Genomic DNA, 27,795 nt, shown 5'->3' on the forward strand with positions numbered 1-27,795 from the left:
GTGCTGAGGGTGTTGCAAAATTGCATCTTGTGTGAATGGAAATCATTATGTCTTCCATGAGAAAATTAACAGGAGTTGCCTACGACACTCGTGGTTAAAACAGGCATTATCCGGGGTGTTGATTAGAAACAGAACCTTAAAGCAGTCGTGTTGGGTCTCTGATTTTGCTCAGAACAGCAGTGAAGGCTGAAAGGGGTTTAGCTTTCCCTTCCTGTGCCACTTCTGCAATCTAAATTGCTCCTCCAGAACTGTTGTTAGCTCACTATGGAAAAAGCACATGCACAATGTCGGTACCTATACCTGTATTGGAGAAAGACCATAGATAGCTACTGATAGAGAGGCTTGCATGCAGAAGGTCCCAGGCAGCACTGGGGAATACCCCTATCTGAAACCCTGAAGAGCCTCTAGCATTCATTGCAGACCAGGGGGTAGAAATAGTGCAAGGCCCAAAATCACATGACAATCCTTCAGGAGTAGAGAAAGCCCCCATACATTTGCTCTCAAATGAGTAGAATGCTATTAAGGCACCAGGTGATGCATTGGAGGGGATGGGGTTTGGCAGCATGCCATTGCCCTCCTTGTGTGCGTGACATGTGAGGAGGCCCCTGGAAAGTTGGCTAGGAGGGTTTAGCGCCCTCAGGCCTCCAAATAAAAAGTTTCCCCACTCCTACAGTAGTTAGTTCTAGGCTAGAGGGACCAATTTGCTAGTCTGGAACAGTGTCCTATATTCTTACCTATATTTTTCCACACTAAGATTAGCGGGGAGGATTTTAGATGGAGAAAACAGGTGTGTCAACAGGTTAAGTCGCTTCCCTCCACTGCTGTATTAATGAAGATTGAAGGCCCCTGAGGATACTTTGCATCCCCTGCTTTGTTTCTTTTTAACTTCAATAATAGACAGCCCCCCTACTTCACACCCTTCTTTTGTCAACTTACAATCTGCTTTAAACTCACTCGGTGAATGCTGCTACACGCCAACCCAATTGCCACAAGCACTGTGACATTCCAGGGGTTGTAGGTGTGCCTTAACCCAGCCAGGGCTTGTTTTCCTTTTGGACAAATGAGGCATAGCCAAGACTCTGGTGTCTTTAGGATATATGGCTTGTTTACACATATATACAACCTGAACCTAGCCGGGCTCACAGCATTAGCAGCCAAAAAGGTCCCTTCTTCTTCCATAGCTTTTAGCCTTTCACTCAAATGGACAGCAAGCATCATCATGCCCTGCCCCTCTCCAGTTTACATTTCTGCTACTGGTCTGAACCATCTGCTTTTATCCCCTGAGGGATAAAAATGTGTTGTCTAGATTATTGATTTGGGGGTTATAGGTAGTGTTGTGTGTGTTTTAAATACTGCTATTGTTAATGTTTTTATATGCTGTTACTTGCCCTGGATCTGTTCTCTCTGGTGAAAGGTGAATTAAAAAGTAATATAATATAATATAATATAATATAATATAATATAATATAATATAATATAATATAATATATATGTAATTAATGGATGATGCAGCCCTACCACGAAGCAGCACGAGATAGCCACTTCAGGTAGCTGACATTGTTAGTTAAAGTAATTAAGAAAGTAAAGTAAAAAATTGAAATATTTATTCCCAGAGGTAGGGAGAAGGCCTTGTGGGATTTTCTGCCTCAGGTACCAAAGTAGCTTGACAGCAGCTTTCAGCTGTGGAGGTGGTTGCTACATTGCCTGAGGTAGCAAAAACTCTTGAACCAGCCCTGGATTCCTCCAAAATTAATTAAAGGGCATTTCTTGACAACTCTAGCAGCTGCAGACACAATTCCTGCTCCTCTACTTAAGTTTGTAATAGATACCATTAATGGGACTGACACTAGCATCCAAGAGTTAGCAGAAATCCCCATGTCACAGCAGTTGCCTCATTTTGTGTCCATGAAATGATTTTTCTATTTATTCCAAAGTCCTATCCACGTGGCAACTTCCTGCACTTCTGATTGGGTACTGTGGACCAGACAGGGATTGCAGAAAAGACCTTGGAAAAGGCATATTCCTTCCCCTGGCATCTTCAGACCCAGATTCAACCTTCAAGATATTTGTAAATCAAGCATCCCCTTAAGTGTTGACTATGGTGAATTGAACAATATTTTGCAGTGCCCAACCACACTTGAATATAACTTGGTTTACAAGTTACAGCTTCCCTTAAGTGGGATTTATGTCCCTTGTGGTTTGCAGAGTCAAACTGCATCAAGTAATATTGTTAAATGTTGAATTGAAGTTGGCATGTGAAAAAGTAATATAACATATGTGTGTTCCTGCCTATCTAGCCTGATGATTTCAGTTTGGTAAAAAGGAATGTAATAGCTAACGTGTGTTGCACATGTTTGTGTGTGCACACACACAGAGAGTATAGAATTATGTGGATGATATTTATTTTTAAGTTGGGTGCCTTGAAATCAATACCATTTGAGCTGAAGATAATTGGTCCACTCTTCAGGATGAATCTAGAGGGATTTACTATTTAAAATAAGCCTCTCTGATTCCCCTCCAAATTAGCAATAATTTAGCACTGCATTTTCCAGTGACCTTTGCTACATTTTTGTTGCTTGAATGGCACTGTAACAATTGTCAGCCTTGGTGACTGGAATCAACAAGGCGGCTGCATTGGCTAATTAACCACTCAACTTGGAGAATGGAACTTCCTAGCTTTATAATTAATTTCATAGGCATCCACATGGTTGATTACTGCATTAACCAGCAGCCTAAGGGTATTCATGTGTTACATTCAAACTCTAACTTCCTTCCTGGACTGTAGCAGTAGTGGAGAATCACAGCTCCAAAAAAACCAAAAAACAAAACAAACCACAATTAAATGCAAAAAGAAGAATTGCATAGTTCTCTCAGATTTGAGACAGGGTGGTATGAAATTGGCATTTTCTTTGTAGAAGGTTAGACGAAAGTCTAAACTATCAAAAATCGCAACCCAAATCCCACCAGGCTCGTTTTTACTGGGGGGTTTCCCCCCTTCCTGTTATACATATTCCAAACACAGTGGGCTGAATCTATAGTCACCCTGCTGCATTCACACTGTTGGATTCTGTTTTGCATATCTATTGGCATAACACCATGGATGGGAATGTGCATTACTATCTGATTTGTAAAGCAAATGAGAATATGCCTCTCACCAACAATATGCAATGCAGTAATGCAGTGCAGTTCTATAGTGTATCCAGATCGCATCAGTGGATACAAATTTCAGTGCAAATGTGCATCTCACCATATCCAATAAATCTTGACTCCAGTGGGAGAGAAAACAATGTTGTAGTTGCAAACCCTAATTGGTGGGCTTTGGTGGTGTTTCCAAGGGTGTTGGTGGCATACCTACTATTTTTATGCCTTGGGGGGGTTGCTTGCGTGCTTTTCTGCTTTTGGGCTTAACACATGTACAGTATAGAGGCCATTCGTTCCACTGCCAGAGTATACTGAATTCTTGAGGCTATGCAATTGCTCTGCCCTTTTGTTTCCACTTTCTGTTGCTCTTCCCGACTGTCATCAAGATTACTAGATGTGGCTATACTTCTCTATGCTCATTAGAGGGCTGATATAAATAGTATTATTATTATATTACATAACGTTATGCTTTAGGATAAATAAAGCAGCAAAGCTTCAGCCAAGGAGGCAATAAATAAGTGGTTCATTCGTGCTGTGCAGCTTTATCCTAACAGTTACCCTGACCCTTAGGCTAAGTTGAGAGAAAGTGATTAGCCAAGGGGAACTTTATGGCAGATTGGGGGATTCATACCCAGGTCTCCCCAACTCCTAGTTTGACTCCACTCAACCCACCAAGCACTGCTCCTGTACAATCCCCATGCATTTCAGAGGTGGAGTATGTGTGTGTGTGTGTGTGTGTGTGAGAGAGAGAGAGAGAGAGAGAGAGTTTCCTGTGTTAAAGGCAACTAGAGCAATACTTTGCCAACTTTTTTACCTGAACAGCAACTGGGGAATGCTTTAATTCAGGGCTTGTCGACATTTTCGGGTGACCCATGGGCATATTTTTGGGGTCCCAAGACACATTTGCAAACTGGAGAAGCTGTTGTGGGTGGCTCGCACCCACCCAACCAACCAAACACTGCAGTCTATTATGTTGGCTACAGCAGAATGCCTTTTTTCAAGCCCCATTTCAGCCTGCGGGGTTTCGGGGGGAGGGGACCCTGTGGGTGCCAGGGAAGGCCTCTGCCTGCGTGGATGCCATGCTGGCAACCCCTTCTTTGAGCAGTGACTGATGTGAATTTCATTGCAACTGTCAACTTCTGAAGATGGAGTAGCTTCATTTAGCAAGTCAAATTGGTCTTAACTTGAGTTTGATCATTTTAAAATTATATTCACAGAGGGAAACCTTGAAATCAGATCTCATTGTGTGCTCCGTGGCGGCTGTGCTGTCATTTGCAGTCAGTGCCAGTACTGTTTTCTTGTCATTAGGGGTAGGTATTATAATTCCTTTCTTCTACATTATTTCCTAAGATATTGTCTCTGTTATTCAAAGCAAGGAGATCTCATTATAGGCCATTATGGAAGACACATTAGCAGACGAAGGAATATTTGCTTGTGAGTGGTACTGGGAGTTTTGTATCACTTCACACATATGAAAATCCAGTTTTTAAATATGAGGTGCAATGCACTAAGATGTTTTTTGGCCATGGTGACGCAAAGCCTCTGGTACAAATTGGCTGAGCTACTGTAATGCCTTGGAAAGTTTATGAGCATTCAGAATACTGAGAAAACCTGCTAGCTATAGGATATCTGTGACAGTCAGGCTTTCGTGAGTTGAAATGAAAGGTTTTTGCCAACAAAAGCCTGCCACAGTGTAAGGACAGGAGGTTCCCTAGAGCCCTTGGCACTAGGGAGGAGTTGGGGGAAAGTCCTGTTGTGCTAGTGGAACTTATTGCACTAGATGCAGCTAGCTTATCTTCTAGCATTATGTCCAAATAAAGAAATTGTATGCAGTGTTTATGTGCCACTATTAGCAGTGGCCAGGTGACAGTGTCATGCACTCCAAGATCATAACCATTTCAGGTGATCTTCACATCTTGGCCATAGTGTGTCAACCAATTGTTGTAGCCCTTATTTTCTGACTTCCATTCATTTTTATCATGGAAGCAATTTCTATATACTGCCTGAAGCATTCCTTGTGCTTCAGCCTTGTATCTGGTATATTCTGATTTTCTATTGGCATTCTGTTAAAAAAGACACTTTCTGTGTTTTATGACCCAGCACAATGGACTCCTTAGGCTGTGAATGTGCAAAAACCCAAACAAACCCAAACAAAAAGCATGTGTGTGTGTGCGCGCGCACACACACACACACACACACACACAGAACAAGTTTAGCAAAGGCGGGTGAAACACTACAGCAACCTTTCTCTTCTTTTGAACAAAAATATAAGTAGATACTGTGTAATAAAGCACATGGTAAAGAGTAACTGAGAGACAGGAGAGTTTGCTTTTGTTTCCTCAGTCCCACATCTGCCTGTACAAGCATATGTTTTCCAAAATAAAAATGGGCAAATGTTGAATGGAAACAGCAATACAAAAAATCATGCGGTTCTTTTTTTAAACTATATATATTATAGTACTTAATATGTTGTTTTTAAATGAGATTTGGTTTCTCCCCCCCCCTTTTCTTCTCCTTTCAACTCAGCCATTTCTCAGCATTGTGCTTTATGCTTTAGCGTGGACTGTGGGATTCATAACACACTACCTAATTCCTCAGCTTCGCAAGCACCATCCATGGCTGTGGATCTCCCACCCGATCCTTAAAAATAAAGAATACCAGCAGAGAGAATTAAGAGGTGTGTAAAAGCTTCTTCTTCTTTTTTTAAGAAAAAAGTTTTAAGTGACACTGTCTATATGTGCTTTACATTATAATGATTTTTTTGTACATCAGTGAGAGTAATCGTCCACGGAATACAAAGGGAAATGAAAACAGGCAGATTGTGGCAAAGTCAATTGTTGGGTGCAAGAATAATAGCATATCAGGGATCAGGCAGAAGCCTCTCTGAATGTGCAGTTGAGACAGCAAGAGGAGAGAGAGACAGAATCTATCTGATCCTGAATTCTCTTTGCCCATTCCAGTGATATTACTCAAAGTGGACTCTTGCAGATAAATTTGTATATATATATATATATATGTATATCTCTTTTTTAAAAAGCTATATCAAAGGTGTTTAAAAATTATTACGATATAAAAACCATACAATAAAAGCATTAAAAAGTTCAAAAAATAATATAAAAGCAAAAACATTAAAAACTTTTAAAAAGTCAATTAATTCCCCTGTGGACTCCATTCTGAATAGAACTCCCATGGATCATGTAAACACACACCCCATTTTTCATTACTAATTCTTGTTAGATTGTTTCCCATTGCATTTAACTCAATTGTTGCTATGTATCTTTGAAAACCACAAAATAAATATTGCAAGAAAGCAATGTTGCAAAATTGGATGCATTTTGACCTACCCAGCTCTTCCTTAGGGTATTCCTGTAAGCACATCCAGCAATCACATTTGTGTGCAGAGCTGTTCCTGATTCAGGCTCTGTTAGTCAGATTGCTGCATGCGCTTGTGGGAAGGAAGCATAAGGAAACAGGTCAGGGGTGAGAGGAAGCAAGACAGGTGAGCGATCCCTCTTCCTGCTAAATTCGTCTACCCTCCCTCTGTGTGTGATGATCCTGGATCATGGCTTGTTTTTACCTTTGACTGGAGATAAGTAAAACACACACACAACAATTTATGAAAGTATATTTGAACAAATAAAGTTTGACAATAGAAAGCAGCATTGCTGAATTGCTGAAACTGGTTTGTTTGTTTTTTTGTGGTTGCTTTTCTTCCTTTCTTTTTGTATATCCGTTCAGCATTTCGACTGCTGTCAGGGATGGTAATTTGCTGTTCTCTCAGTGACCTCAACCCACTAAGCCCTGCTGCTATGCAATTTCCTAGAGGCCTGGCAGAGATTCAGTAAAGAACTAATTGGCATAAACGGATATTGTGTTGTAGTAGTGGATGGCAAGTTTCTCCCTTTGTTTAGAACAATCTTTACAACCTGCATCCTCTATTTATGTCAGCCAACTAACCTGAGCGCTTGTAGTTGTTCTGCCCTTTGACTTTAGTTTTGTCCATTTTATCAGGAAGCTATTTATATGAAGTCAGACCATTGGTCCATCTGGGTCAGTATTGCCTGCTCTGATTGGCTGCAACTCTCCAAGGTTTCAGGCAGGGAGTCTAGGTGGATATGGCAGAGATTGAACCTGGAACCTTTTGCATGCAAAGCAGGTGCTCTGCTGGGGAAGCTGTAGTCCTTCCCCTAGCTTCTTACAATCTTAAGAAGAAACAAGAACAAAAAAACCCACTGCAGGCTGATTAGTGAGTTTAATGCAGCATGTGCAACCCATAATTTTAAAATGCATCTCAGTGTTTAAATTTCTAGCAGAATTCTTTTTCAGTTATTTGGATGCAAAATAAAGTTTGGGTGGCATGAATATATGAGACTATGATTTAAATTTCCTGCCCTGTAGTGTCGCGAGGAACATTAAAATTGAGTTTTTAAAAAAGTCATATTGTGGGTATTTTGGAATTGCTATCTTCAGCAGGTGGTGTCTGAAGACTTCTTTCCAGGTCTCCTGGAAATCTGTTGGCTAGGATCCAGCTTGTCTTTGGATAACCCTCACTTTTTCTTTGCTCCAATTAAGAAACTTGCTGTCAACTTTTGATGGGTCTGTGCTTTAATCACTCTCAATGTGTGTTTTTGACATGTTTGAAGATAAGAACGTCAAGACAGTAGGTCTCGTCTGTGACCTCAGTCTCTTCTTGAAACCAATCCAACAACTAGATACTCTGCAGAGAAACATATTTATAAGATGCATTATTTAAATAATAAAAAAGATGCATTATAATGTTAAGTGTCTTTGGCAGGAGGGTGTTGCATGGAAATGTATTCACAGAACAATCAATCTCGAAAGAGCATCTTTGATACCAAAATGTACTGAACAATTTTTAGTTTGTTACAGTTTATTACAGAATGTTTTCATACTAGCAGACAAGGATTGTGGTGCACTCCACCAAATACTTTATTCTTATATGGCACAAGATTCAACTTTCTCCCCCCCCCCCCAAGAATTCTTCCAAAGCCAACAATATTATCTAAGCTATGATTTGTGCCCAGGTTGGAAACCAAATGTGTTTCAAGCTAAGGGTTACCTGGCTCAGTTCAGAAGATAACATGTTAAATACTAGAAGAAGAAAACTACCTGCAACCAATGTATCTTTGAACAAGAATTTGACTCTCTGATTTGAAATAGTCACCCCAGTTTAAGATGTGTTGGGTTTCCTGCCTGCTTCCCAACTGCTATTGCTATTGACCTGCCTTCTCTGATGTTTTTGCACTGCTATTCACATATGGCTTGTGCATCCCCTTACTTAAGACTAGTTTTCTTCTGCAATTTTCTGTTGCTTCTGGAACTGCTGTTAAATCTGCATTCTTATAGAGCTCTGATCTAATTACATATGCAATACTGACCAGGGATCCAACACTTAATCAACTTCTAGTTGCTCATATGAATCCAATGCCCCTTTGGCATTTCACTTTGGTATCCTAGCACATTTCGGATTTTGATGAGAGATCAACCCCCCCCATCAGAGCCAATTTTGGCATTCACATTCCATGTGATAAATGAATAAATCAGCTAATGCCATGTGTGAGACAGATGAGCTATACCCTGTTATGCACGGCAAGAGTTTTGACAGAACATCATTTTGTTTTGAAATTTTCAGGTGCTGCCCATTTAATGTGGTTTGAAAGACTCTATGTGTGGCTTCAGTGTTTTGAAAAGTACATCTTGTATCCGGCAATAATACTGAATGCCCTCACCAACGACGCCTTCTCAATCAGCAAATACAAGAGGCTGACTCCACAGTAAGTTACTTAAATGTTGTGATACATTATTTGTAGAATTAAGAGCTGGACAATATCATTTATGCATCTGGTCTACCATTCAGGCTTCCACAACTTGTGACCTGCCTCTCCTAAACTGCTGTCACCTATAGCAGCCATTATTTGTAACTGGAGAGGCGCTTGATGTCTCTCCTGTCTCTCCCTCCAGGTTGGCCTACCCATTGGCCACATTGAGACCTTTGCATCAGATGGTGCGGCAGGAAAGGCGATGGATTTATGTGCCCTCACCCCACTAACTCACCACTGTTTAGAGTTGTAGGAGTGCTCCTTTGCTGGAAGTGGGACTGTCCAGTGGGGCCTCTTCCTTGGAAGTGCTTTTCCTCAGAATGAGGTGTGCTGAGTAAGGTGGCCTCAGAGATTTGTCTATCCCCACACACATGGGGCCATAGGAGCTCTGCTTCAGGCGGAAAAATGTCTTGCACTAACCCTGGCCATGCAGGCAGCATGAGCCTGAACCTGGTGGGCTGCCATATGTGGCTGGAGGATAGCATTTGCTCTTCTCCTTGCCCTTCCTTCTTGGACTTCATTCTTCTCCAGGGATGCCAAACCCAGCAAGCGCTCTCATCACGTTGGAGCATGCCTGCCAATGAGTTCAGAACTCGTCTTATCTGTGTTGCTTTCAAAACTGAAAGTACGGGTGAGAGAAGAAGCACTGACAGCCTCCGAAAGAGTTTCTGACATTTCATTCACATAGCAACATTTAGTTGATTGTTTGGAGTAGCCTTATCTCTAGCGAACCTAAAGATCTGCTTGAAGGGACATGGAGCAAAGAATAAGTGCCTTTTAGATTCATATCCACCGAAATCCATCCAGGCTGAAAATCCCAAATGAACGACCAGAGCACAACATGTATCAAGGTCTTGAAAATACTGGCGCATGTCGCTCATTGGAGAAGACATTCTGAAACCTTGTGGCTTGTTTTCATTTAATTTGAAGATAGTGGCAGCATCACAATTCCTTTATGAAACAATGAGTTCAAGATTTGCATCAATAACTTATCTCAGGAATGGGGAAACCTGTGGCCCTCTAGATGCTGCTGGACTCCAACTCCTGCCCTCCCTCACCATTAGCAGTGTGGCTGGTGCTTATGGGAGTTGTAGCCCAATAACTTTTGGGGGACCTCAAGTTCCCCATCACTGCTTTACCATCCCTTCTGTGAGGTGACAAAATTCCCACTTGGCTGATTTCAGTAGTCAACCCATACAGTAGTTTCTTTCCATGGGTGAAAGGTGCCCTGAAAGTCCTAGTACATCCCTTTGGGAATGGGTCAGGCAAGCTTCTATTACAAAAGGAAATTGCTTGGTTCACTGAGGTAAAAATACCATATTTTTTGCTCTATAAGACTCACCTTTTCCCTCCTAAAAGGTAAGGGAAAATGTGTGTGCGTCTTATGGAGCGAATGCAGGCTGCACAGCTATCCCAGAAGCCAGAACAGCAAGAGGGATTGCTGCTTTCACTGCACAGCGATCCCTCTTGCTGTTCTGGCTTCTGAGATTCAGAATCTTTTTTTTCTTGTTTTCCTCCTCCAAAAACTATGTGCGTCTTGTGGTCTGGTGCGTCTTATAGAGCGAAAAATACGGTAACTAAAACTGAACAGTGAGAAGGTTCACATTTGCAATCTTATATGAAAGTCAAGGAAGGGCAACCCCCTTCACAATGAACCCCTGTTTTCTGCTACCCCAAATGGTAGTTCCCTGGCCCATTTGTGCAAGAGGTTTGTGACCCTCTTCCATTATTTTCCACAGCAAAAATGGATCAATGTACAAATAAAGGTGTAAAACAAAGAGCACAATGCCTACTAAAAGCACAATGCCTGCTAAAAGAAGCAAGAATTCTGGGAAGTTTGCCAACTATCTTTCTTTATGGTCTAATTTTCTAGTACTTAACAGTATGTTGACACCAAAACTGTTATAAAGATTAATGATCTCTGAAAACATATAACGCTGTGCTTTCAGCAGGGAAATCAGTTTAATTCATGGGTACATCTTTCAGATATGTTATATATATACTAGATAAGGACACCAGCCTTTTAAATCGTTATTTATTTGAAATTTGTTCCAAAGGATTCAGGGGAAGTTGTGTTATACCATTTCATCTTAATTCTTTCAGTAGACTTGTGTGGTTGAGCTGGGAAATAGTGACTGGCCCAAAATCATCCAGTGGGCTAAAAGGCAGAGCAGAAATTTGAATCTGCGTATCCTGCTTAATGCAGCCCATTGTGCTGCACTTTCTACTCTCCTCCTTTCCCTTGTAGTCCTTTCATGTGCCCCCAAACTCTGCTTTGGGACATTCCTCAACCCTCAAGCAGATTTGGGGGGCACCCAGGGAGGGAGAAGAAGAATGGGAAGTCACATCATGCAAGTGAAAGTCCGGTCACATGATGAAGTCTGGTCAAGGAAATTGCCGATGTTATCTCAGCGCCTCTGTCTATTATCTGTGAGAATTCTTGGAGAACAGAGGAGCTTCCTGCAGACTGGAAGTGGGCAGATGTTGTCCCAATCTTCAAAAGGGGGGTGGGAAGAAGACCCAGGTAACTACCAGCCAGTCAGTCAGCTTGATGTCAATACTAGGAAAGGTCATAGAACAGATAATAAAACATTTGGTCTGTGATTACTAAGACCCAGTATGGGTTTCTCAAAGACAAGTCATGCCAGACAAACCCAAAGAGTGCTCACTAATGGTTCCTCGTCATCCTGGAAAAAAGTGAAAAGTGAGGTGCTGCAGGGTTCTGTCCTGGGCCCGTTGTCGTTCAACATCTTTATAAATGACTTGGATGAAGGAATTGAGGGGATGCTCATCACATTTGCAGATGACACCAAACTGGGATGGGGAGCAAATGCTACTGAAGGCAGAATCAGGATACAAGATGACCTTAACAGATTGGAGAACTGGAGCCCAGTCTAAGAAAATGAATTTCAGTAGGGACAAATGCAGGATTTTACATTTAGTCATGAAGAACCAGCTGCACAAATATAAGATGGAGGACAGTAGTACATGTAAAAAGGATCTAGGGGTCTTAGTAGACCACAAGCTGAACATGAATCAACAGTGTGATGCAGCAGCAGAATGAATGAATGAATGAATGAATGAATAGCTAACTAATGCTATTCTAGGCTGCATCAACAGAAGTATAGTATCCAGATCAAGGGAAGTAATAGTGCCACTCTATTCTGCTTGCTTAGGGACGCGGGTGGTGCTGTGGGTAAAACCACAGAGCCTTGGACTTGCCGATCAGAAGGTTGGCGGTTCAAATCCCCACGGCGGGGTGAGCTCCCGTCTTTCGGTACCAGCTCCTGCCCACCTAGCAGTTCAAAAGCACCCCTAAGTGCAAGTAGATAAATAGGTACCGCTTTATAGCGGGAAGGTAAACGGCGTTTCCGTGTGCTGCGCTGGTGCTGGCTCACCAGAGCAGCTTCGTCATGCTGGCCACGTGACCCAGAAGTGTCTCCGGACAGTGCTGGCCCCCGGCCTCTTAAATGAGATGGGCGCACAACCCTAGAGTCGGACATGACTGGCCCGTACGGGCGGGGGTACCTTTATTCTGCTTGCTTAGACCACACCTGGAGTATAGTGTCCAGTTCTGGGCACTACAATTTAAGAAGGATGTTGACAAGCTGGAACATGCGCAGAGGAGGGCAACCAAGATGATCAGGGTTCTGGAAACCAAGCCTTATGATGAATGGTTGAGGGAATTGGGTATGTTTAGCCAAGAGAAGGCTGAGAGATGATAGCCATCTTCAGATATCTAAAGGGCCATCTCATGGAAGATAGAACAAGCTTATTTTCTCCTGCTCCTGATGGTAGGACCCAAACCAATGGTTTCCAGATACAAGAAAGGAGATTATGACTAAACATCAGGAAGAACTATTTGACAGTAACAGCTAGAATGGACTTCCTTTGAAGGTGGTGGACACTTCTTCATTGGAGGTTTTAAAGCAGAAGTTAGGTGTCTATCCATATGGATTCTTTAGTTGAGATTCCTGCTTTGCAGGGAGTTGGATTAGATGACCCTCAGGTTCCTTCAAATTCTACAGTTCTATGACCCTATTATGTTGAATGTCACCTCCTGTCTTTTAATACAGGACCAGTCCAGATTAAAGTTGTACCAGAACTTTGAAGAGCCATGTCATTGTGTTTTGATTCAATAAAGTCAATTAAAAAATGGTACTACTGCCAGACATAAATAGTCACCTTCGTATAGTGATTAGTTAAACGAAACAGAAACCATCCTAATAAGTTGTTCTATTGAAGCTTTACTTTCCTGATTTTTTTCTTTCTTTTCTTTCTTTCCCCTCTTGCAGCTGTGATATCTTTCTGATTACAATTGCGGGAATGAAGCTATTGCGGTCTTCATTTTGTAATCCCATTCACCAGTTTGTTACATTAAGCTTTACTGTCATCTTCTTCCAGTTTGACTACTATGGTAACTCCGATAACTTCTTGTTGAATTTCTTCATGATGTCCATTGTGTTTAATAAGGCAAGTGAATTATTACTTAAAGCTCTGTCACAATTTTGAGTGTTTAAGAAAAAGAAACAAAAATCCATAACAAATAACATGTGTCTAACTGTATCGTAAGGGACGCAGGTGGCGCTGTGGGTTAAACCACAGAGCCTTGGACTTGCTGATCAGAAGGTTGGCGGTTCAAATCCCCACAACGGGGTGAGCTCCCATTGCTCGGTCCCTGCTCCTGCCAACCTAGCAGTTCAAAAGCACATCAAAGTGCAAGTAGGTAAATAGGTACCACTTCAGAGGGAAGGTAAACGGCATATCCGTGCGCTGCTCTGGTTCGCCAAAAGCGGCTTAGTCATGCTGGCCACATGACCCGGAAGCTGTACGCCGGCTCCCTCAGCCAATAAAGCGAGATGAGTGCCGCAACCCCAGAGTCAGCCACGACTGGACCTAATGGTCAGGGGTCCCTTTACCTTTACTAACTGTATCGTACAATAACACCTGAAAAACATAGTTAACATGTCACATTAAAGCATAGTCTAAAAGAAACAAAATGGAAGTTCCAGCTCATGCTGCTGCTGCTGCTGCTGCTACACCACCAGGAAACAAACCAGGCTGGAATATCTGAACCTGTGCTCCTTGTTTGTTATTCTCCAAACAAACCACAAGAGGTAACCAAGGCTGTTTCTTGTCTTACTGATGGTTTGTTTGGAAAGAAACAAACCATGACTTGTGCCAAACCCGGAAATGACCCCAAAAGTCACAAAAAGTCACAAAAAGTGACAGGGTGAGGGAGGAGGGTTTGTAGGCTTTTTCAATGGTGTTTCAAATATACAGGATTTCACTTAAACACTTGGTGCCTTGGAACATAACTCTCACATAATTTGGGGGTTGCCTGTACTAAAATCACAAGTACATATATTACAGGTTTATTGAAGAAATGCTACAGGCTAGGGGCCAATTAAACATATTTTTGAGAGGCAGATCTTGATTAGTCTTAGAGGTTTAGAACTTCCCTAAAAGTTTATATGAGTTTATTTGGGGCAAATGTTTTATATATCTATAGATCTATACCCATTAACTATTGAGAAGTTGACCATGGTAGCAATATCTTGGGAAACAAGTGAATAAAATGGAAATAGCATGTGTGGAGTAGGCGTGCTGAAATTGTTTCATTCAGAGGCATGCTGAGACAATGAGTGAAAAGTACAATCTCATTGAGCTGGTAATTAGAGATTTGCAGTGACTCTGTAAATGAAATACTTATAGGATTGCTGGGTTTTGAAGATTAATTATTACATTTTGCAGGTTATTATTTCATCACATGGATCTAAATCCCCAAGAATCTCTGAAATGTTGTGGGCTGGCCTTTAAAAAAATTAATTTGGGGTAACTTTATTCCTATGAAAAGCCTATCTGTCAGGTCCCTGCTCAGATGGCGTCAGGCACTGTATCTGTATCTTTCCCAAATCTCTATGGTCCATTCTGCTTCAGCAAGAAAAGGATCTGACAGCTTCAATCAATGCACTGTTCAATCACCATAATGTTGACAACTATTTTTGAAAGATAGAAAGCACATTTTTGCTGCCACCACCTTTGGCTATGTAGAAATAACTCTGGAAGTGACAGCCAGGAACTTATTATTCTCTGAAGGTGTGATTTTTCCCATGTCTGAGCAGCAAGGCTTTTTCCTAAGTGTTGTAAGTCTGTATAATCATTTCAGTAGAAAAAAAAATCCGTGTGAAGCCACGGTTGAAGAAGCATGTCCATTTTTCCACTAAAGGAAATGAAATAAACCCACAGTAGACAACATCTCCAGCTTTGTTATTCCAGGTTAGATGACACTTTCTTCATCTGTCCTCAGTAACGTGCTTTGCAATGGTGACGGGGGTCACAGGTGGCAAGGGAAGGGGTATCCCTTCCTCCTCATCTGTGACTGCCCCCCACGCCCCAAATTGTCCCACTGCTGTAATTAGGCTTGAAATAAAGCTTTGTAGCCAATGGAAGTAAGCCTAATTACAGTGTATGGGGCATTTACTGTGTGAGCGGGTCACAGCTGGGGAGGGGAGAGCCCCCCCCCAATCCCCATTGCAATTAGGCTTAAATAGGCTTCTATTGACTACAAAATAAAGCTGCTTTCAAGCCTAATTTGAGCAAGAGAAGGCAGTGGGCACCTGTGGGCCCCAAGGAAGGACCTCTGCAGACTTCTGAACACCTGCAAGCGCCACATTGGTGACCAATGTATGTAATTAATGCAGTCCAGTGAGGATGCAAATCAACCTCACTGCTCACAGGGCATTGCTTTCCACAGCCACTTTCCTCCCCCTATTAGCTCCTTGTAGCTGCTTTTGGATGTGCTACCGCATACTGGAACATCCAGTTCAGTAAATTGGTTGGGAGCCCTGCCCCCAGAACCAAAATTAAAATGGTGCATAAAGGTATTGGGAGGGCTGTGCGTGGATGATGCATTTTGGCTGTGATCCAGGATTAGAAATAGCCATACGATATGTAGGGAACTGAGACTGATTGAAATAGTGGAGGATAATTGCCCGTTAGTTATTTACTGGGAGGCTCTGCTTTCCTTTGGACCACATCAGTGAGGGCGAGAGGGTAGGTCTTGTTATCTGGGCAGCCCAGGTTCTCCGTGCCCAATGCCCAGGCCTGCACCCCAGGAAAGTTACTTCAGTGTTGCTCGCACAGCAGTTTGACTTCATCCCAGATTTTTCACCCCATTTTCCCTTGAGACGGATGAATGCCAACAGCAGATTCCCTGCGCCCACTGTTTCTTCTCTGGAAATACCCTTTATGCCACTACTTTGCATGATTGCAATGGTTGTTTATTAGAGACTGGTGAACTTTAAGTTTGCCATGGGAAATTGCTGGTGTTCACATCCCCCTACAGACAGATAACAAAAGTGGAACCAAGTTGTCCAAAAGAATTAAGCCCTACAACTCACACTTCACAAACTGCAATAATCTATCTTGCCTGGTGAGTGGTGTCTCTTGAATACACATAGAGAGTCTGATAAGTTCCACTTGGATTATTTCATCATACAACAACCCAGTGTTGTAAAGATATGTTCAGTGATAGGACAGAAATCCACTGGCCTTTTTATTCTGATAAGCAACATAATCACCTGAAATCCAAAACATTTGTTGAAAAGGTCTTTGATATCTCAATCTGAAATGTTTTATATGTTCAGTTGAACCCTTGTCCTTTGGCAATATGTGTGCTTGGCTCCGATTAAGGTCAAAACCTGTCAAAATTTCTTATGAAAAACGTTACAAAATGAATCTGTCAACTTAATCTGCTCAGCACAAGACCACCTGCTGGGCTTCTCCTTGAGGTTGTAATGAAACTTCCTCATCTGCAAGAAAAATGGACTGTTCTTCATTTATGGAAAGCTCTTTGATACAACTGAGCCTTTTATGAATGGTATGGGGAGGAAGGCCATTTTAAAAAATTGCCCCCTTTTTCCTGCAGTTCCTTGCAACACCTCCCATACTATTCTGGAAGTTCCTCCAGGCCTCTGGAGGCTGGATCAAATGGGGGCGGGACATAGGGGGCTGAGAAGAGGAGGGAAAATGGGTGGAAATCACTTTCCCCCTTTCCTTCATGAAAGTCGGTTGGCGGAAGGCGGTTGGAAGATGGATGGCGGCTAACAGATTGAGATTGAATCCTGACAAGACAGAAGTACTGTTTCTGGGGGACAGGAGGCGGGCAGGTGTGGAGGATTCCCTGGTCCTGAATGGGGTAACTGTGCCCCTGAAGGACCAGGTGCGCAGCCTGGGAGTCATTTTGGACTCACAGCTGTCCATGGAGGCACAGGTTAAATCCGTGTCCAGGGCAGCTGTGTACCAGCTCCATCTGGTATGCAGGCTGAGACCCTATCTGCCTGCGGACTGCCTCGCCAGAGTGGTGCATGCTCTGGTTATCTCCCGCTTGGACTACTGCAATGCGCTCTACGTGGGGCTACCTTTGAAGGTGACCCGGAAAATACAACTAATCCAGAACGCAGCAGCCAGACTGGTGACAGGGAGCGGCCGCCGAGACCATATAACACCGGTCTTGAATGACCTACATTGGCTCCCAGTACGTTTCCGAGCACAATTCAAAGTGTTGGTGCTGACCTTTAAAGCCCTAAACGGCCTCAGTCCAGGATACCTGAAGGAGCATCTCCACCTCCATCGTTCTGCCCGGACACTGAGGTCCAGCACCGAGGGCCTTCTGGCGGTTCCCTCGCTGTGAGAAGCCAAGTTACAGGGAACCAGGCAGAGGGCCTTCTCGGTAGTGGCGCCCTCCCTGTGGAACGCCCTCCCACCAGATGTCAAAGAGAACAACAACTACCAGACTTTTAGAAGGCATCTGAAGGCAGCCCTGTTTAGGGATGTTTTTTATGTTTGATGTATCACAGTATTTTAATATTCTTTTGGAAGCCGCCCAGAGTGGCTGGGGAGGCCCAGCCAGATGGGCGGGGTATAAATAATAAATTATTATTATTATTATTATTAGTCTCCAGAGGATTAAAGAGCTCTCCATGAATGGAAGGTTACTGCTGGATACAACTATTTACTGATAGCAGAATTGAAACAAATTAAGGGGAAGAGTTATAAAGATTTTAAGTTCAGAGACAAGATTCACTTGAATGACATTCTGTATAGAAAAATAGGTGAAAGCATAAACAGAAGCTAAGATGTACACAAGTCATAAATGACTTTCAGTGTTAATGGGAAGTTAGATTTGTAGAAAAGAAATTGCACTTCAATGAGGAAATCTTTATCATTGGCAACATGTAAGTCCCCCAGCTCTGCCAATTTTCTCCAAAGATGCAGAAAGATTGCTCAAAACATTCATGAGCAATGCACATTAAGGGAGATAAACACAAATTAGTCTGCAAATGGGCAAAGTATTATCTCTAATTGGATGCACATAAAAGAAAAGTATTATAATTCCAATTCAACAGTGGAAGCAGTAAGATGTTTCAAAATAGGTAACCGACAGTTATGTGGTTATAACAGGGCTATGAATCTGGGGGTCTCAAATGCGGCATTAAAGCACCCCAAGCTCTGTGATTACAAAGCTCAAATACTGCAGCAGATAACAAGTTTTGCAAATTGGGCAGATTCACATAATGCTTCTGAATTTTCATGATTCACACACTTTGCATAGTTGCAGTTTGCTCAAAGAGCCTAGCTGACTTGGTGATTTTGTGTGCTCTGCTCCGAATGTAGAGTTTTGTGAAAAAGCAAGGGATGGGAATAGAAAGGGATAGAACGGGATTGTGCACAAAATTACTTTCAATGTTTGATGACTTTTTCATTGGTTAGTCTGGATGGACAGGCACAGTGAAGCAGTCGTCAGTATTCAGCCAGACTTCCAGATTTATCAGACCATTTTGAAAAAGGAAAAAAAACCTAATAAAAAATAAGTCAAGGCAGCGTGCAACTGTGGGAGTGGAGTGTATGGTAGAACTGCATCTTCATTTACTCTGAGTGAAGGGTCACATTCCTTTTTTGGGGGGGGTGTCTTTGCAAACTAGGGGACCCGGGTTGCACTGTGGGTTAAACCACAGAGCCTAGGGCTTGCCGATCAGAAGGTCGGATGTTTGAATCCCCATGACGGGGTGAGCTCCTGTTGTTCGGTCCCTGCTCCTGCCAACCTAGCAGTTCGAAAGCAGGTAAAAGTGCAAGTAGATAAATAGGTACTGCTCAGGCGGGAAGGTAAACGGCGTTTCCGTGCGCTGCTCTGGTTCACCAGAAGTGGCTTAGTCATGCTGACTGCATGACCCGGAAGCTGTACGCTGGCTCCCTCGGCCAATAAAGCGAGATGAGCGCTGCAACCCCAGAGTTGGTCAAAACTGGACCTAATGGTCAGGGGTCCCTTTACCTTTACCTTTTGCAAACCAGAGGAGGTCAGGGACACCATACACACGCCAGCCACTCATATACCACAACCTAGTCTATTGACTACAATATAATGGTTTTTTTTAATCTGAACTTTGAAGAGAGGGCCATGTGGGTGCCAGGGAAGGCCTCTGTAGGCACATAAGTGCTATGTTGGAGACCCTTGGTCTTGGCAGTCAAAGCAAAAACCACCATAACTGAAAGTAATCTTCAAAAATGGCTGCGTGAATCACCCCACTGAAAAAGACAATCGACTGGATGTGTTTCTCCCTTTGCCTCTGAAAGATGTACTTCATCTGGAACCATGCCCTGATGTCATAACTCACAGCATTATAATGTCTGGTTATGGAGCATGGAACACAAAGAAGTCTCTCACACATTTAGCCATTCTATTTATATATCTTCGTTTTATTTTAGGAAAATTCTCCTCCTCCTCCTCCTCCTCCTCCTCCTCCTCCTCCTCCTCCTCCTCCTCTTCTTCTTCTTCTTCTTCTTCTTCTTCTTCTTCTTCTCTTCCCCTTCCCCTTCCCACATTTGTGATGGGGAACAACATCTTGGCTAGAAAGCTCATTTTTCTACAGAGAAAAATCTGGTGGATTTATCTGGTAGATGTGTTCTGTGTGCCATATGGCTATCCTGACCACTCACGTCCCCGATGCCTGAAAGATCGCCTACAGACCCTCTTGAGTGCTGAGATCAGCAGAGGGGGCTCTCTTGGTAGTTCCTCCACCCTCAGGGGCTTGGAGGGCAGGTGGCAGCCCTGGGGAGGGCATTCTCTGTGCTGGCCCCAAAGATGTGAAACTCCCAGCAGAGGTGCACAAGGCACCTTCATTATATAGCTTATGGGTAATGCTGAAGATGTCCCACTTTACATTGGCTTTTGACATCAGAGATGTATGTTTTCAGGACCCAACTTTTTATGATTGCAAGTTGTTTTAAATTGTTTTTAATATTGTGTTTAATGCTGTAACCGGCTCTCAGACCTTGGGGTGAAGGGCAGGTAATTAATAATAATATTGATTGATTGAGTAAATATTGTGTTAAAATAAAAATTCCACTTCACTTTCTATAAGAACTGAATACCAACAATCCAAGAGGTAGTATAATTGTAATATAGGTACGTGGACATTGCGTGTTGTATAGGATATATATGGTAAAATGCTTTCTTTCTTTCTTTTTTAAAAAAGTGCTTTTCACATACGCTGTCATAACTTTTCTGACTCTTTTGCTTTCAGCTGTGGGACCTCCTGCAAAAGTTGCAGTTCATTCTGACCTATATTGCTCCTTGGCAGATTGCTTGGGGCTCTTCGTTCCATGTATTTGCTCAGCTCTTTGCAATACCTCATATCCTTTTTAGTGTACCTGCTATTTTGTTCTGCATTTAGAGGGTTAAGGAAAGCAGGGTGTTCTTGGGCAATTTATATTAAGAAAAGTATATTTTTTTTATGTTAAAGTTTTGAAAAAAAAAGTATGGATATTCCCACAGGGAGAAAATGCAATATTAAAAAAGATCCTTTGAACAATACTTTGAAAAGTGGGATATAAATTATTAAACGGATAAAAATAAGAAAAAGCAATGAGTTGAGAAATGTATTTCATTATTGCTTGTGACATTATTACTTCTTCGGTGAGGTGTGTAACTTAAAGTCTGTTTTGCTTCAGAAGGCAGTCTAGTATGTAGGCAAGAATGGCTAAAATGTATTGTTGGCTCTCAGACAGATAAGGAAATTGGACAGTGACTCTTAGATTTTCCCAGACTCTCTGGGAATCTCTGCTAATCTCGTCACTCTGATACGACATTTTCAGAAATGGAAGCCCTACTAGTGGCACTGCCTCTATGTCATTAATTGGGAATAGAGAAAGTGACTGAACTACAGAGATCAGATTAGCAATAATTGTTGTTGTTATTATTATGAATGTTACATTTTTGTGGTGAAGTCGTGAAAGTCTGTTCGCTGGATTATTGCTGGGGTCCTGCTGGTCTTAAAGATGTAGGCCAGGCATAGGCAAACTCAGCCCTCCAGATGTTTTGGGACTACAACTCCCATCATCCCTAGCTAACAGGGCCAGTGGTCAGGGATGATGGGAATTGTAGTCTCAAAACATCTGGAGGGCCGAGTTTGCCTATGCCTGGTGTAGGCCTTCTTTTCCCCAAGGTCATCCATTTGCTTATTGGCATGAGACCTCTTACGTTTTTTCTCCCTGTTTATTATAGAGGAATATATGCATGGATTGAGTGCCTCCATTGCCTTTGAGTGTGCATAGATATTTTTGTAATGCTTTTGATTTTGAAGTAGTCTTTAGGAGGCTTCCTCGCCCCCTCTTCTTTGGTTTCTCTACCTTTCTTGCTCCTTGCACGTACTCCACAGTGATGACTTTCTGTCCTTCCAAGCCAGTATGAATCACGAGTCCACAATATTATGGCAACTGAACTTTGTTGACACTTCCTTCATCCCCATATCCTCTCCATTGGGTTTGAGAGGCTCTGAGGGCAACTCATCTCACATAATCACTAATAGGCACAGACATCATTATGTAGCATCCTCTCAATAAATTTAAGGAGTTGCAGATATACACTTGATAAGTATTTACTAAAACGGCAGATAACATCAAACGTTTGATTAATTAGGCCTTAGGAGAAAAGCTGAAATGTGATTATTACTTCAATTACCAACAAAACATGTCTCTCCCATATCAGTCTCTGCAGGCACTGTATGTAACCTTCCAACTGCTGAGACAGACGGATGAAAAAAAGAAATCATTAGCATATTAGTTATTTATGACAGTAGAAGTTGCTCATATATGACAGATTAAGAAGAAATGTTAGACACATTTCAATACAGGACCCTGAATTAATTCAAGTGACAAATAGCCCAATCTATTATTCATTTATTTTTTATTTATTGCATTTATATTCCATCTTTTAATACAAAGATTTCAAGGTTCTTCCTCTCCTCATTTAATTCCCACAACTGTTTGAGGTAGGTTAGGCTGAGAGGTTAGGCACAAGGGAGCTTCATGGCCAAGTGAGAATTTGAACCCGGGTCTCTCAGGACCTCGCCAACACTGCACCGCACTGACTCTGTAGCCAAAGTAAAAAAAAGAAAAGAAAAACACTTCAAAGTACTGTTGATTTCAATGAGGCAGTTATGCATCTATTTAGAGCTCTATCATTGAACTCAGTCAGACCTAAAAGGGCTTAGCTTCAGCTAAAACGTTCTTCCAATTGGCATTCGAAGCCCAGGGACACTGAAAGTTTGGATAAATGTCAGTAATCTTGTCCATAGCATAACATTCACTGGGGACAAATGATAGACACACAACTAAGTCAGGTAAGTTTGAATGATGGCGACTCTCATCTTTTCCGTGAGACTTCCTTGCTTCTGTCTCTTTGGGGAGAAAGTTAGTAAGATAAATAGGTCAGAAAGTGCCCAAAGGACAGCATAAAAGGCAGCGACTTCATCTGTGTTACCTTAACTTGAAATTTTCAGATTCGGCAATGCTCTTCTTTCAGACTCTGGCCACTGCAATCTTTTCTACTCCGCTGAGTCCATTTCTCGGGAGTGTCATTTTTCTCACATCATACGCCAGACCAGTGAAGTTCTGGGAAAGGAATTACAAGTAAGGCAAAGTGTTATACATCTGTTTACTTTATTGTTAAATGTTTTTGGAGCTTTCGAAAGCTTTCCTTCTATGCCTAACAGTTCCCACAGCTTTTCTGTGGACCTTGAAGACTGCTCTGCTTATTTTGCTACTGTTCCCGGGTATGTTGCACCAGTGGCTGTTTGGTAGAATGTTAGTCATTTTGGAAAATAAATGTATTTAAACAATCATCAGAGTGGAGTTGTCACAACCCATTTACTGGGCATAGAGGACAAAAAAACCCCCAAAAAACTACGGGAGTAAATCATAACTGCCTCAAATGTCAACAGCTATTGATTCAGCAGCCACAGTTAGAAACTAAATCATTTCGGCCATTGGGCAGCAGAAGTCAAAATGGATTAATACAATTTATGTTAGCCAGTTAATGTTCTGTCAGATAAGTGGTGCTGGGTGGGCAGCAAAGCTCTCACCTTTAAGGCTGAGTCTGTTAGAGCCAAACTACACATTACATGCAGTCATGTGTAAGGAAACCCTGACAGTTTACTTCTTTGCTGAAAAGCAATGTCAGCATCAGGGGGGTGGGGTAGGGGGTGATTTTCCAGTCATTTTCTCACTTTTTGGGGGGCAGTAGGGAGAGCAGGTTGCTCCCCACTGCTGTTCTCCCCAGCCCCAGGATTCCAAGTACATATTTGCAACACCTTTCTGAAGCCCAGCCAGGGTGGTAGGGAGCCATAGAACTGAAGTCAGATAGGCAGGGTACAAATAACAAAATTATTATTAAGCAGCAAGGAGGGAATGGAAATGGGATGGCACCCAGGGCTGGATTTAGGTTTGATGAGGCCCTAAGCTACTAAAGGTAATAGGGCCCTTTATATGTCCAGCTGTCCTTTGTCAACAACAATTTGTCACTGTTTTTTGTCTTGAATATATGCTATATGGTAATTTATCGACCTAATAGGTATGTAAAGCCATTTGCACATAACAAAATATGCACTTTATCAAAGTAATTGTTGAAAAGTCCATGCAGAATGTAGGTACCCCATATATAGAAATGAGCAAACCAGTGATATTTTAGGGAGCAGATTAGCAGGCGGGGCCCATAGGAGCCTACACAGCACAAAACACTGTTGATGTATGTAGGTTTTATTTTATTTGTTTTTTATCTTATATTGTGGAAATGTACATCCAGTTTTTTTTCCCTTTAATTTTTTTTGGGGGCCCCAAGAGAGTAGTTTTTCTTTTTCTAATAAGAAAAACAGCTTCAGAATTTTGTTACACACACTTTTGGGCAACATGCAACTTGCAACCACTCTGCTGCGTATATTCCAAGTGCATTTCACATGCCACAAAGCCATCAACATAAACTCAGTTCTATGCCCCTAATATGTGCTGGTAGCCTTTCTAATGGTATTATAGCTGGAACGCATAGTAGAATAGTTGTGGCCCACTTGCTAAGCATGCCATGTCGCTATAGGTACACTGGCAAACGCCACTGTGTGCCTTCAGAAAAATCCTAGCAATAGGATCAAAGTGGCAATAAACAGAAGCGCTTTTATTTTTCTTGCTTTTCATTCTTCCTTCCTTCCTTCCTCATGAAAGGTAAACTATAAAAATGGTTGCTACACATATGCATGCCATATGGAAACATCTTGTGTGAAATGAATGCAAGTTGCGCAAGAGGAGGGCTGTTGTTTTCTGCAAACTCCCATTTTAAGCAGGGTTGCAGGGCTTAGTTGATTGATTGGCCAGATTTATTAATTTTGAATAAACCTTTTATGTTATTTTTAATTTACCTATATAATCCCCAATGGTGGGTGCCATCTAAGGAGAGGCATTTGTATGGGTCTTTCATACTCTGACATATTCACGCATCACCTTAATCCAAAGAGAATTCTTTCATTTTCAGAATCCATGTGCAGATTTATGCAAGTTCAATAAATTAATTAATCCATCAAAACTTATTCAATTAATTAAGATATATTTAATTGGATGGCAGCCCTCATGTCAAGGGATTTATTCAAGAGACATTCCTGATGGCTTGCATTCTGTGCCTGCAATGATTTCAGTTGATCACATGTACACGCACGTGTGGACATAATGTCAATCACAGCCTACAAGAACAAGTCATTCATTTTGAATTGCTTCCTGCTCCAGCGTAAAGAATCATTGCCCCACATATTCATTCCTGGCAGCTTGAGACAGAAAGAAAGAATCAAGATTCTAGTTACATAACCAGGATAAGTCAGGTCAGATCTCCAGAGCCTTCTCTCTCCTCCTCTCTTCCCACTGAGCTGCAAGCGCTGTGATATCCCCAAACTCTGAAGATACCAGCAGGGTCTGTTTTTCTCCACCTCCTATTCCTCAAAGGTCCACCTAATAAGAACAATAACAAGTGTTTGGTTTTTGTGGTTTTAGGGACGCAGGTGGCGCAGGGACGCAGGTGGCGCTGTGGGTTAAAGCCTCAGCGCCTAGGACTTGCCGATCGAAAGGTCGGCGGTTCGAATCCCTGCGGCGGGGTGCGCTCCCGCTGCTCGGTCCCAGTGCCTGCCAACCTAGCAGTTCGAAAGCACCTCCGGGTGCAAGTAGATAAATAGGGACCGCTTACCATCAGGAAGGTAAACGGCGTTTCCGTGTGCGGCTCTGGCTCGCCAGAGCAGCGATGTCACGCTGGCCACGTGACCCGGAAGTGTCTCCGGACAGCGCTGGCCCCTGGCCTCTTAAGTGAGATGGGCGCACAACCCCAGAGTCTGTCAAGACTGGCCCATACGGGCAGGGGTACCTTTACCTTTACCTAGGGAACAGAAGCATTTTTACGTATGTGGCTATGAATGGGTAGGGGAAAGGCTAAAGTGAGTTGTACAAGGTGTTTATTTACTTGAGACAATTCTTGATTTTTTCAGGAAAGAGTTTCAGAATCTATTGTTCAGTGCCAGTAATTTTTAACACAACAGGGTGCAACTGTTCAACCCTAGAGAATGAGATGGCATCTTAGGCAAGGGTTAAGTTCTGGGCAGAGTGCATGCATGCAAAATCGTGTATAGGCCAGAACCTCAGACTCCCTGGGATTGCCGCCCTCCAGTCCAGCCAGGGCCCTAGAAAACTGCCTCTCTCTTCCCCCTTTGGTAGCTCTTAAAGCTCACTGCAGGGCACTGCTTCTCTCCCACCTTCCAAATACAGATCAGGAGGTCTCCACTCCACTCGGATATTCCTTGAGAGCCTTTCTCCCTGGTTCCCCACTTGAGAGGTCTGTCCCCCAGAGGCTGCAGTCAAAAGCATAAAACTGCATCTGTGTTAAGATGCATGTAAGATGTGATCGCACTGTATACAAAGAACAGATGCATCCTCTGAGTACCAACGTTTTCATCGCCACAACAGCACCAATCACATACAAGTGGGAAGGATCAACATGATTGTCGAAATCCAAAGCTTTGCAGAGATGTAACAAATATTTAGGGAAAAAACTTAAGGGGGCAACCCCCTCCCCAAAAAACCCCAACCCAATGAGGACTGAGATGGAAGAGCCTCCATGCTTTCTTTACGGTAAAAATAAAAGCAAAGAGAGATGTGGTGAGGGACCCCTCATATCAAATCCACTTTAAGCCTGAAGGAAGAATCAGTTCCCAGTCTGATACTCCACAGAGTATCTAGCAATAAATGCGATACTTTGCCATGCTAGGTTGGTGAATTATGGACTTTAAAACATTATCTATAACCTTTCCAGGATTAATGATAATCTTTATTCAGCAACATCATAGAATGATAAAGTTGGGAAGATAGTGATCTCATCTATCTGCTTTCTTCAAAACACAGAATCAATCTCTGTCCTCCCAGTGCATGCAGATAGAGCAGGCATAGGCAAACTCCGGCCCTCCAGATGTTTGGGACTACAATTCCTATCATCCCTAGCTAACAGGACCAGTGCTCAGGGATGATGGGAATTGTAGTCCCAAACATCTGGAGGGCCGGAGTTTGCCTATGCCTGAGATAGAGCATAGTGTGCCAGATCAGATGAAGCAGACTGGAATCTTCCATCTCAGAAAATACCTGAAAAGAAATGGTTTCTGATGATTCCAAAAAGTGAGCCAAGCCAAGCCACACTTTGCAAGCAAATGCAACATTTTAGGAGTAGACATAGAACCACAAATCTGCCATCTTAGACCACCCAGTTATGGGTGTCCAAGCACCCATAACTGTCACTGAATTTGCTTGGAGATAGAATCACTTGTTTCCCTTGCAGAACACCTGCATTTTAAATTTAGGCTTATTTTCTAAATGTTGCAGTCCTTGCAAAACGAACCAACAGCAAATACATTGTGCCCAAGAAATACACCCAATGTTGGTCCCTTGTTGGTGATGAAATCATCCCCGAGTGGGAAAATGTTGTGATCTGTCATTAATTTCTCAGCACAGTCCCTTGACTGATCTAACTGGATTCTTGCTTTCTTCCTTCTCGTGCATTTAACATGAGCCCCACTCCCCTGCCCTCAGTTTGTTCTTGGCTTCTATTTTCATCTAGCTATTCCTTTTGTTTCCTTAATTTATTTTTATCCACATGCTGTTAAAGAATTTTCTCTTTTACGTCTGCTTTGATGTCAGCTTTTTATATTTTCTATTAAATTGTTCTTTGTTATTTAATCATTTCCAGACTTGTTTAGCCACTTTTCTTCGCCACAATATGCTGCTCTACAGCATATGTAAAAATGGCCATGATCCAGTTTGCTGTGTGAGGGACAGGATATGGAGGCCATATATGTGAAGCAGCCATATTCTGCAAGCCACTAGAAAAGAGATGTGTGGCGATGAGTGAGGCTTCTCTGTTCCTCCTCTTTTCTGTCACTTTTAGTTCCTGCTCAGCACTGTC

At 42.4% G+C, this 27,795-nt stretch overlaps 1 protein-coding gene across 1 annotated transcript in view; it reads left to right on the forward strand.

The window, feature by feature from the left end:
- The window catches only part of PCNX2 (pecanex 2), a 119,308-nt gene that overhangs the window by 52,376 nt on the left and 39,137 nt on the right, over positions 1-27,795 (forward strand). The window contains exons 18-23 of the mRNA XM_079971845.1: positions 4,359-4,451; positions 5,668-5,818; positions 8,795-8,936; positions 13,277-13,454; positions 20,567-20,675; positions 22,823-22,952. Coding sequence (XP_079827971.1) covers positions 4,359-4,451; positions 5,668-5,818; positions 8,795-8,936; positions 13,277-13,454; positions 20,567-20,675; positions 22,823-22,952 — 803 coding nt within the window. The remainder of the gene's footprint in view (positions 1-4,358; positions 4,452-5,667; positions 5,819-8,794; positions 8,937-13,276; positions 13,455-20,566; positions 20,676-22,822; positions 22,953-27,795) is intronic.

The sequence above is a fragment of the Podarcis cretensis genome, assembly GCF_951804945.1.
Source record: "Podarcis cretensis genome assembly, chromosome: 3".
NCBI classification, from domain to species: Eukaryota; Metazoa; Chordata; class Lepidosauria; order Squamata; family Lacertidae; genus Podarcis; species Podarcis cretensis.